This window comes from Lates calcarifer, linkage group LG19 (assembly GCF_001640805.2).
Source record: "Lates calcarifer isolate ASB-BC8 linkage group LG19, TLL_Latcal_v3, whole genome shotgun sequence".
NCBI classification, from domain to species: domain Eukaryota; kingdom Metazoa; phylum Chordata; class Actinopteri; family Centropomidae; genus Lates; species Lates calcarifer.
In genome coordinates this window covers 5,420,388-5,431,799 of record NC_066851.1, presented here as the reverse complement: position 1 = coordinate 5,431,799, position 11,412 = coordinate 5,420,388, and the positions used below count along the sequence as shown (strand labels likewise).

General features: G+C 40.6%; 2 protein-coding genes across 2 annotated transcripts; one reads left to right on the top strand and one right to left on the bottom strand.

Annotated features, from left to right (window-relative positions):
- The first annotated feature begins 561 nt into the window (after positions 1-561).
- adprs (ADP-ribosylserine hydrolase) lies at positions 562-5,319 on the top strand. Its single transcript, XM_018695166.2, has 6 exons — positions 562-919; positions 1,477-1,573; positions 1,704-1,911; positions 3,437-3,624; positions 3,838-3,938; positions 4,028-5,319. Exons 1-6 carry the CDS (start codon positions 733-735, stop codon positions 4,417-4,419), a joined length of 1,173 nt encoding a protein of 390 aa, XP_018550682.1. The 5' UTR covers positions 562-732; the 3' UTR covers positions 4,420-5,319.
- A 132-nt stretch (positions 5,320-5,451) lies between these two features.
- LOC108896144 (b(0,+)-type amino acid transporter 1) lies at positions 5,452-9,021 on the bottom strand. The gene is made up of 6 exons (XM_018695164.2): positions 8,257-9,021; positions 6,763-6,896; positions 6,351-6,480; positions 6,142-6,266; positions 5,963-6,050; positions 5,452-5,875 (listed from the first exon to the last, which is right to left on the bottom strand). The coding sequence occupies exons 1-6, from the start codon at positions 8,971-8,973 to the stop codon at positions 5,645-5,647; spliced, it is 1,425 nt and encodes a 474-aa protein (XP_018550680.1). The 5' UTR covers positions 8,974-9,021; the 3' UTR covers positions 5,452-5,644.
- Between the last annotated feature and the right edge of the window lie 2,391 nt (positions 9,022-11,412).

The following is an 11,412-nucleotide window of genomic DNA, read 5'->3' as shown; positions in this document are numbered from 1 at the left end:
GACTAAACAATCTACCACCTTGTTGTCTGAGTCTGACCATTAGTTCTGTGTAACTGAGGCAGACTGCATTAGCATAATGAGGACGAGAACAAGGAGCAGACTATCCTGTAATCCTCAATTTCACTACTCTACAGTCAGTTTTCTTTATAATGAATTTACTGTTAAATCGAAATCATTAATAAGATATTTTCTCGTCTTCCAATGTCAAAGCTCCTGGTCAGCAGAGGGCGATGTTAACAAATGTACGACTGTACCGTAAAATTGAGGGTTTCTGCGCAAACTACGGTCGAACCTCGGTAATAGTATACTCTGCCACGAAAATCAGCAAAAACGTGTGCATCTAACATTTACATTGAGGTCCCAGTTAAATATTGACAGATAAGGCACTAATAATAACCTTTTTAGGACAGTTAGGTCGCATTTATTCTGTCCACTTCGGTATCCATCGTCCATTTTTTTTTGCATAGAAATAGACAAACTAGAACAGATTGCACCTGTCTTTCAACGAAAGCCCAGTCTATTTAGCTATAATTCTATGTGGAACGAACCGAGCCTTTAATCGGGGTCAAACTGTCGTCAAGACGTTTCCAGGAAGCAGTAGATAGGGGCAGTTGAGTCGACATTTGTTGTTGTTGTCACTTCCACTGTGTCCACTGCCTGTCTGACAGTCTGGTCCGCGGACCAGCACAGTGTTTTCTCGGTGTAGGTTTAAGTTTCTCCACCGGCGGATGAATGGCAATGGCGGCAGTGAGAGCGGTGGCAGCGGGGGGCCCGGCGTCTTTGTCCCGGTTTAGGGGAGCGCTGGTTGCGGCTGTGTTGGGTGACTGTGTCGGCGGAGAGTTTGAAGGGGCAGAGGAGGTTCCCATGGAGAGTGTGCTGCAGCACCTGAACAGCCTGGACGACGAGACTAAAGGAAATGGTTGGTCAAAGCATGGGATTTTATAACAGCCTGAATTAAGTGAAACATCTAAATGCATGCTGGTATTGATATGGAATAGATACATGGCTCCTCACTAACCCCCGGCCTACTCTACTCCTCATCCATGCCAAAATGTCACCCAGAAAATCTTGAAAAGTGTAAATCTATTTTTACAGTAGGACCGTGAATACCTAACAACCCTGCCATTACTCCGATACCTAATAGTAACTATCGGTAATAGTGTAGCTCGGTGAATTTAGTTTATTTACTGCATAACGTGAAAACAGTGAGAAACGCTCAAACCCAAAGTGATGTTTTTTGTGAAATGATTAGATTAGTAGGATTGGAAATGATTAATTTTTAATTTAATGCAGTAATAATTTCAGCACTAATTATGGGCTGTAAAGTTTGCCGCTGCAGTTTGTATCGCAGAACTACAGCTAATTGATAAAGAGTGTTGGAGATCTTGTAAAGATGATATGTGAGATGCAAGATTCTTTGTGTATAATTCTCTGTTTATATAAATGTGTGTGTGTGTGTGTGTGTGTGTGTGTCAGGCATTCTTGAGTACAGTGATGACACGGCAATGGCACGTTGTGTGGTCCAGTCTCTACTCACCCGTACTGGTTTTGATGAGCAGGACATGGCTCGCAGGTATTCAAATACACACTGCAGACATTTAAGTGTTTTGTGGTGCAAACATTGTTTCAAAGGCTCATGAAGTAAATTAAGGACAGAATTTCACAAACATGCAGACTGAAGCTCAGGTATCTCACCCCTCTAGGTTTGCTAAGGAGTACAGTGCATCCCCTGGTCGTGGTTATGGTTCTGGAGTGATCCAGGTGCTGAAGAAGCTGTCTTCTCCCCAGCTCAGTGATGTGTACCAGCCAGCCAGGGACCAGTTCAATGGTCGGGGGTCATTTGGAAATGGTGGGGCCATGAGGGCGGCTCCCTTTGCACTGGCTTTCCCTGACCTGGCTGATGTCAAAAGGGTGAGCAGAGGGTGTCTTTGTGGACTCAAAACATTGTCTAGATAACATACATGTTGAAAACATCTTTTGAAGAGCTGTTTGTTTGTCATTACCTTAATACTGCAAGTCATTTACTGTTTTGTGCTGGTTCATCTTCAGTATATTAATTGGTCAAATGCTTGTGCTTTGTTGGTTCACACTTTTCATTGTCTATGTCTTTCATGTTTATAAACAGTCAACATTATTATGAATGCCATTTCTTCATTATCTACAAATAAGAGAAAAATATAATTCTCTCCCCTGCAATTGTCAGTTCAGCTCAGCTGCAGAGGAGCAGCCCCATGTGATGCTAATGTACACAAGTCTTATGTTTTACCCAAAAATCCACATTTTAATGTTTTAGATAATGTTCATTATCTGGGATGTCAGAGAACATAGGTGACCTTATCGTAACTCTAAGAAATAAAAAGACTGCAGCAAAGCAGCCAACAGAAATGAGTCACAGTGCCCTGCCTCATGCTGTCTTGTACTGCCTCTCCATTTCCACGATCTTACTTCTATCACAGTTAGTTTTGGAGTTCGGTTGTTTTATGTCAGGACACAGTTTGTAAAGTTTACAGCCTGACACACTGTTGCTTCTGTATTGCTCTGTGTACTGTGAGGCAACTAAAAAAACTGTCCAGTTAGTTGACACACAAACTCAAGGTCCTCTCAAATGAGGCATCTACCCATCAATGTTTATGGGACACACAACAGTCTTACAAAGGTGCATAAAAATTGACCACTAAATAACAAACACACTACGCAAAGAGGTATTAGAAAGCTCTTGTGTTGTTACAGAGGTTGGTCACTTGGTTAAACTGTATTGTTTGAGAATGTAGATTTGCTTGTTGTTACATGTTGGCTACTGTCACTCAGTAAAGAGGTGTGACCAAGTCAACTTCTGAGTCCCAACTGGACACTTGACACACAAATCTCAATCTTGACTTGGTGCATAGATCCAAGACTTTCTTGAGTGTGCACTAGGTCAAGTCAGAAAACATTTATTAATTCTGGTATGATTTCATTTAATGAAATTGAAAGGAAATAAAGCTTTTGTGTTTCACATTGTTTTAATGATAAGATTGCTTTAATAATCACACAAAAGTTCTTATAAGTTTCAACAACCCAAATCAAGTAAAGACTCAAAAGTAATTCTGCTCATAAATCAAATAAATAAAGTGATGAGGTAATTGGTCTTGTCTTTAGCTTTAATTTCTGCTATACAATACAGTTATAGATTGAGAAGGAGACTGTGGTTAGCTTGCCACAGGGTCAAGGGTTTGATTGTTTTTCTTTTGTGGTCAGCTAACAACAAAAGAATCTTGACAGAAAGTTGATGATGTAAAGTGATCACTTCTGCTAAAACAGTATCTGGTTATAAACCATGTTTACCTTCAAATTTCCTCTAAATTGTGAATCACAGTGAAACACAGGCTGCCTGGAAGATACACTGACCTGTTGGTGCGGAGTTTGTCTGATTTCTTTCTCTTTTTTTTTTCTCCAGTTTGCTCGTCTGGGCGCCATGCTGACCCACTCCTGCTCTCTGGGTTACAATGGAGCAGTGCTGCAGGCGCTAGCTGTGCACCTCTCCCTGCAGGGAGCACTAGACTTACCTCAGCAGTTCATTACCAGGCTAATCACAGAGATGGAGGAAGTGGAGGCTGATGAGGCTGCACGCAATGATGCCAGAATGTGAGTTCTGCAGGATTAAATCCTCGATGTCTGCTTTAGCACAGATCTGATCTAGTTACGTGTATTGGAACTGATGTTTGTGTAGTATTAGTCAGGAGAAAATGTATATCATTTTAAAAGACATTTATAAGGTCTGAAATATCAAATTGCACTTGGTGCATTATTTTTCTACATATATAAGTGTATAAGTGTTTAACATGTGTGTATACACAGCCTAAAGGAAGCAGAGAAGCCATTCTGTGAGCGCCTCCACAGAGTTAGAGACCTGATGGACAGGAGCAAGGTTAGCATTGAGGAGGTCATCTCTGAACTGGGTCAGTATTTGTTTCAATATATTTCAGTTTAACTTATTATCTACAGTCTTTACAGTTTTTACAGTCTGTGAATCTATCTTTTCTTCCAGGTAATGGCATCGCAGCGCTCCACTCAGTCCCCACTGCTATCTTCTGTGTCCTCCACTGCCTGCAGCCAAGGGAATGCCTTCCAGAGAACTACGGCGGCCTGGAGAGGACAATAGCGTACAGCTTGGCCCTGGGAGGGGACACAGACACCATAGCCTGCATGGCTGGGGCCATCGCTGGGGCACACTATGGCATCGAGGCCATCCCACAGTCATGGATGAAGTGCTGTGAGGGGGCGGAGGATGCAGACATGAACGCAGAGCGGCTTCACATGCTGTACCACCAGTTGTCACAGGGGGGCGGGAGTGGGACGGGGGAGAAAAGCTGTGAATTGGAATCTGAGAGCAAGTCACACACTTCTAATGGGACAGAGAAGAAAGATGAAGCAGAGTGAGGCTTCAGATGGATTTTGACAAAAGGACTGTCACACACAGACATACACAGACACACATTAAACATACACAAGAGACACTTTGACATTTTCCAGTTCATATTTCTTTGGTTGGAAGAACCCTTTTGGTTCCAGCAGGTATTGAGACCTGCAGGCAGAAATGGAAAAACTACTTGTTTCAAAATGTCCACAAGTCATTTGTCAAGAAACAGCATATGAAATCTGACCAAGCAAAGTCAAATCCTTATTTTGAAAAGATGACAATTTTACATCTGGAGACAAACTAACTCCAGTCAAACATAACTTATGTTTGCAGATTCATACACAAAACACTATCTCCCACATCTCCCTCCCCTGCTCTTTCCTGTTTTGTGTTAAACAATCTTTTGTCATGTGAAAGTTGCACTAAAAAATTGGCCATTTCTTTATCCTTTTGCTGGGTAACATTTATTTAATAAACTTTTTTTTTTAAGTTCACACAATCTGCACGAGTGTTTACTTGTTATTACAAAGGTGTAGGGCCACCATTATTCTGAATTTTAGACTCCAAAAGAACATTTGTTGTAGGAAGGTCAGCTCCTTCAAGATATTATTAATCTTGTAGACCAGTACCCACTCACAGTGGATTAAGATAATAACAAAATATAAAGCATTTAAACTGAATCATGCTCTATACTGAATGTGGCAAGATATGTGGGACAGAGTTAGAAAACAAGACTAAAACTCCATGAATCTGCAGCCATGCCAGCAGCTCTGTGAAGTTTTGCTAATGCACAGCAGTGCAGTAAGATAAATGCTATCAACAAGACACTACCATGCTCACAATGACAGTACTAACATGCTGATGTTTAGCAGGTATAATTTTTATCTGTTTACCATCTTAGTTCAGTGTATTAGCACTAATCATAAATTAAAGCAACAGCTGATAAGAATGGTGTAGAATGATGTTTCTTGTTATAAACTATATTTGATCTGGAACATTTCACAAATGAACATTTCTAATAAACTAAAATAGAAATTAAACAAACAGAAATGTTCATTCAATTTTTAATGCTTTTTGGGGAAAATTTTACAAGCACACTGCAGTTACCAGCACTTGTCTTGTAGATGTTAAAATCTGTGTGTGTACAGTAGAGGGGAGAGATGGGAGGTAATACTACACAGTAAGTGGCTGTTGAATGTTTGAGTGTCATAGCAGAAAGGTTGAAAGCAGCATAACAACTGGAAATCACAGGTTTTTCTCTGCTGGTGCGACCTCTAAGAACAGCTGCAGGAACACTGTCAACTTGGTCAACAGGCCTGGGCAGAGCTTGTAATGGATGAAGGGGATGTAGATAATGACTCCACTGAAGATAAATAGAGTCACGTAGAGGTATTCAATCTGAGGCTTGTCTATGATGGGTGCCAGCACCAGGAATATTGCTGCGATGAGGACCAGGATGGGGAGTATGATGGGAACCTGTGGAGAGAGGAGGAGACAAGCATGACAACCAGCTGTGATTGTCAGGCAGTGTTAAAAAATGAGCAAAATGTGTGTGATACTGACCCTGTACGGCCTGGGGAGTTCTGGCTTTTTGATCTTGAGATAGATGAGTCCAGACAGGGTGATGGCATAGAAAAACCAGGCAGTGAAACTGACAACAGCAACAAAGATGTCAGACAAACACAAACAGACCCTATGTTTTTTCAGAGGAAATGAAGAAGAAATGCAGACCCAGCCTTCACCTGAAGAAGTTGACAATACTCTGGAAGTCTCCAGGGATCAGCACCACCAGAGAGATGATAGTGGTGAAGATCAGTGCCGGGGATGGAGTCAGTCTGTGGATGTGAGCCATTGCCAAAATATCTGGCTACAAAACAAACACAACTCTGTGACAACAATCTTATACGTATTTCTACATTATAACATATTTCTATAACATAAAGATACTCACCATGTGTCCTTCCCTGGCAGCAACGAAGCACACACGGCCGCCACTGAAGAAGGTCCCGTTCAGTGAGCCGAAAGCAGACAGTGCTGCAGCCACAGACATGATCCACCCCCAGCTCCCTAATACCTTATTCCTGTGGGAAAAAAGTGGAAATTCTCACACAAGCTGCAACAGAATCAGCTCCAAATTTCAAAAGCCACCTGCTACAAGCAGAAGCTCTATCATGGGGTTTGTGTACTTTATTAAGATTCTTTTTTTTCACAGATTAAAAGGTTATTAGAGATTTCTAAACTAAGGTAAATGAAAAGTTGGATCAAAGCCCCTTTGTTAATTACTTATTGAAAACAACAAGTTAAACTATCAGTCTAAACCCATCAAGCACAATCTGTGACATCAACATCAGGTGCTGTCTTACCCCCAGGTAACTGCTACTGCGCTGGAGGACATGAGCTCTTTAGGCGTCATTACTGTCAGATAGCTCACATTCACCAGCAGATACAAGCCAGTCACCAGAGAAATGGCTATCACAACTGCCCTGGGAAGATTGACCTGAGACAAAAAGAACAACATTTATATTTACAAACTTACATGATGGATAGTCATAACACTGAAGCTGGAATCTGGATAAATAAGGATTTAGGCAGAGGTTAGACTCATGAAGCTCTGTAAGCATTTAGAGCGGAACCATAATAATGCTTAGTTTTAAAAACACATGGCTCGTGAATCCAAAGGAAAATAGTCAAAATCCACCTGCTCACCTTGTCACATAAGTATCAGTATGTGCAAATGATTAAAGTAGTGTGACTGAATGACACAGTTCTTACTTGATTATGACAATGATTAATGCAAAGAACCAATCAGCAACCAAGCTCAAAATTAAATATTCAGGATCTGTCGGCTAAGAAGTAAATGTTTTATACACAAACATGAACGAGTCACCCTACCTATGTGAAAAAAAACCCACATTGTCCTCCAAACCCTTTTTCTGGTAAACTGAATCTGAAATAAAACTAAAAGCATGAATCTTGCAACAGTTAAATTCTATTAATCACAGTAAAGAATAATGTATGACAGATTCACTTTGGAGAATTCATAACCAAGTATTAAAAGAGAGCTCTATAAAATTTCTAGAGCCCTGCAGTAATAGTCTGCACAACCAGAAATGTTTTAGTCCTTGTTGCTTTATCTATTCATTCTGTCATTGTGAGTTGTTTTTGAACTGACATGAACAATAAGCGTTATCAAACAAAGAAGATTACCCATTATAAATTACTTGAGAATGATTTACATCACATTTTCATGAAGGCCTAAAATTCCCAGAACAAGGTTTACATTGTCATCACATTTCATTACTGCAGAAAAAAATCAGTCGGTGAAACTGTTTGGCCTTTGAACCATTCCTGTCATTGTTTGTTTTATATTAGTCATTTGAATTGTCAGTCACATAGAGTACCGCCAAGATCTACTGAAATTATTGGGGGAAAAAAGACATTAACTACATAACGTCTAACTGCAGACAAGTCATCTGAGTTCAAAAACTCTCCATGTGATCTGCCTGTTTTGCCAAAGGATATTATGCAATATTTTAAGTGCTGTTTGTTGCTATACTCTTATATTGTATATAGGATATACTGCTCATGACAGGAGGATTCACACCTTTATCCGAGATAAGAGATTAGATAAGACAAGACAACTGCATCAGGCTTACAATCACATCTTTGAGTGCCTTTGTGTAGAAACATTTAAGCATGTTAACTGACAATAGACTGATGAATGGGTTTTGAAATAAGGATTCAAAACTCAAGCAAATATTCTTTGACAAGACACCACCTGACAAGTGACCTGTTGCATAATGCTACTGTTTACTCAATGATGTACACATGCACAATTCAGCTTCTTACAGTCTCACCTCAGGTCTTTTCAGCTCTTCAGTGACATAGTTCAAATTGTACCAGCCAGCATAAGACCAGAGTCCTTGATAAAAAGCCATTCCTAGAGTGCCCAAAGAGTATTGAGTCCCTTTAAACGCATTCTCAAGTTTCAAGTTTTCCACAATGACAGTGCTGCTCTGTATGAGCTTCACTATCCCTCCAATTACTATGAATGTCAGTGTCACCACTTTGGCCACCAAGAAGACCACTTGGATTCTGATAGCAAGGCGGACATTCAGGCTATTGACGATGGCAACAACCAGTATAGCTACAGCAGCAGCACACTTCACCAGCAGCTGTGGAGGGTAACAGCCTGGGTAAAATGGTGCCATGGCATACTCTGCAATGCTAATTGCCATTGCTGCAATGCTGAACGGCTTCACAACCATGATAAAAGTGATCGCTGCAAAGAAAGCAGGACATGAACCGTAGATCCTCAGTATGTAGATGAAGTCCCCACCTGATTCAGAAATGATTGTCCCAATTTCAGTATAGGACAACGCTGCAAACATAGCTACTACTCCTGAAAGTGCCCAGATCACCAGACTTGCTCCAGGGCTTCCTGCATAGGCCAGTAAAAACTGTGGGGACATGAATATACCAGATCCAATCATTGTTCCTGAAACTAGTGCTACACCGCCAATCAACCCAATCTCCCGTTTCATTTTCAGGGCTTCAGGTTCTTTGTCCGCCATGGTCACACAGATCAGAGAGCATACGTTCAAGGCACTTTAGTTGTTAATCACCCTGAAGGAGCAGACATCCAAATAAAAAAGTATTTGTACTCTTAAGGATTATAATCTGCTCAGAAATGACTGACAAAACAATAACTGGTCAGGGTGCAGTAAAAGCTGTTCATTGACTCAAAGTTCTCATCAATCGCTTATCTGTTATTATGGCATGTATGTTATGGCTTTACTGCCTCCACATCTATCATAGACTCTTTGCAAAGGCACATTGAAGCTGTTCTGGCAAGTCATGGTGGCCAAACACCTTGCTAAACTTTGTAGATGCATAGTATGTTGAGTTTTCCTTTAATTTGTCACCAGTCTTTATACATATGATCATTCTTGCATCAAATTGCAGTAGTAACTCACATTAACCTCAGCACCTGTTCTCGTCGATAATATGGAAACAGGAATCCCTCCAGTTATACGAGGACCGGGACCAGCAAGTAGCAGTGACCCTGGCACTTTGTATTTCAATGGTGCGCCAACAGGACAGCCCAAAGTAAGCAGTTGTAAACCATGTCCAAATCCACAGAGCACATGTTGGATGGGTTAATACCCATGACATCGGTGGTAAGTAGAGAGATAATTTTGTATAAAGAGCTGGTCCACTAGTGTATTACAAGGACAAAATCAGCTTTGGTCCTCCAGGGTCCAAGGTTTTATAATGAGCTGAAGCCTTCTTTTCCAGCATGATGGAATATGGCTTACTGTGCAGACTGTGCAGTGTTATACCTCAATAATCAGAGCACAGACACAGAAAACATCACTGGTAACCCAGGTTAACTAATTTCATGCTAGTCTGAACTCACCTTGCACCTCAAGAGAAACAACTTTTTTCTTGTTTAATGTAACGACTTGTCAGCCTGTCTCCCTTGCTCCTCCCCTCCATGTGTGTGGAGAGGCTGGACATGCACACACATAAGACAGGAGGAGAGGAAATAAATACTCCCGTGAGCGAAAACAAAATTCGATTCTCACACTGAGCTGAAATGAAACGCATGCACATAAATAAGGTAAATAACATAAATAATTTTTTTCTTGACAGATTAGCCTGGTTGATGCCATTTTATCACCTGATGGCCATAGACTCTCTGACACGTTTGGAGAGGGGGAGCTCAGGGGACCGGTATTCAGTTGGCTGCAATATGCATTCTCACCACTAGATGCCACTAAATCCTACACACTGCTCCTTTAAACACAGATTTCCATGACTTGGTCAGTCAACCAACACACAGGTGACCCAAATAACACAGAACAAATCACTCCATGTTCAATAAGAAACAGGTTCTTAGGAATGTCCCTGCAGCACAGACATGGATTGGGTGACTTGACTTGTTTGTCATTTTAGTGTGTTATTTTTGGGCATCACAGTGGGTGGGTGTAGCAGTTGATTTGATGACACTTTTGTAGCTATTAAAGTTGGTGCCCAGCATGTTAGTTTCCTTAGTCATTATGTTCTGTCTACATTTCCCTAAAACAGTGAGTTAGTTTTCAGTTTTAATTTTTTCAGTTGAGTCAGATTTTTAATGCAGAATGCGTTTTTTCCCCCTAATGCCAGTAAGCAGTTCAGTTTTACTGTACACTGATAGACTTAAATTAAATCAGACATTGTACCTTTTTCAAATCTCTGGACTGTTTTATTTCTTCCTAACTATTATCAGACTGTAACATATTCCCTTAGGAATACCCCTAGGTCTTTGCTCATTGCTGTTTCACTGCCACCTTATATGACATACTGTATATAGTGTATCAAGTCATGTGGGTAGTGGATAGTTTAAACATTGAGTGAACTGAACCTCCAAGGCCTTACTCTAGCTTGGGTGTACAATTTTAAACAATAAGAATTACTGCTGTTCTCCACCAGAGAAACATTTGTAACTTTTCTTTTTAGGGTATGGTGGGGAGGACAGCGAGTGTCAGGGTCTGCTCAACATGGACTGCCCATTGGTCCTACTCAGTCATTGTTTAAATGCAATATACACTTTCCACTGAAACCCAATATCCCCCTTTATTTACTTCTGGATGTTTTAACTCTCCAGTCACATAATTCAGGTTTTTCCAGCTATCATAGGATTGTAGTCTTATTTAACATACTGTAAAAGTGTTGCCTATAGCAATGTCTATCTCAATTTTCAAATCTTTCCAGCCTGCATCTTTCTGCACAGGTAATGGCATTGCAGTGCTCCGCTCAAAGAGATCTGAGAACACATCACACACTTCTAAAGGGACTGAGAAGAAACATAAAGCAGAGTGAGGTGTCAAATGGATTTTGAGAAAAGGACTGTCACACACAGTCACACACCAACACACATTAAACATACAAAGGAGACACTTTGATATTTTCTATTTCATTCATTTGTCAAGAAACAGAAAATGTAATCTGACCAAACAAAAAACTTAAAA

Coding starts and splice junctions, on each gene's coding strand:
- LOC108896144 (XM_018695164.2), bottom strand. CDS start 8,973: ATGGCGGACAAAGAACCTGAAGCCCTGAAAATGAAACGGGAGATTGGG. Junction 6,051..6,141: donor AGTATTGTCAACTTCTTCAG/GTGAAGGCTGGG, acceptor TGCTGTTGTCAG/TTTCACTGCCTGGTTTTTCT. Junction 5,876..5,962: donor AACTCCCCAGGCCGTACAGG/GTCAGTATCACA, acceptor CTCTCTCCACAG/GTTCCCATCATACTCCCCAT.
- adprs (XM_018695166.2), top strand. CDS start 733: ATGGCAATGGCGGCAGTGAGAGCGGTGGCAGCGGGGGGCCCGGCGTCT. Junction 920..1,476: donor CGACGAGACTAAAGGAAATG/GTTGGTCAAAGC, acceptor TGTGTGTGTCAG/GCATTCTTGAGTACAGTGAT. Junction 1,574..1,703: donor GAGCAGGACATGGCTCGCAG/GTATTCAAATAC, acceptor TCACCCCTCTAG/GTTTGCTAAGGAGTACAGTG.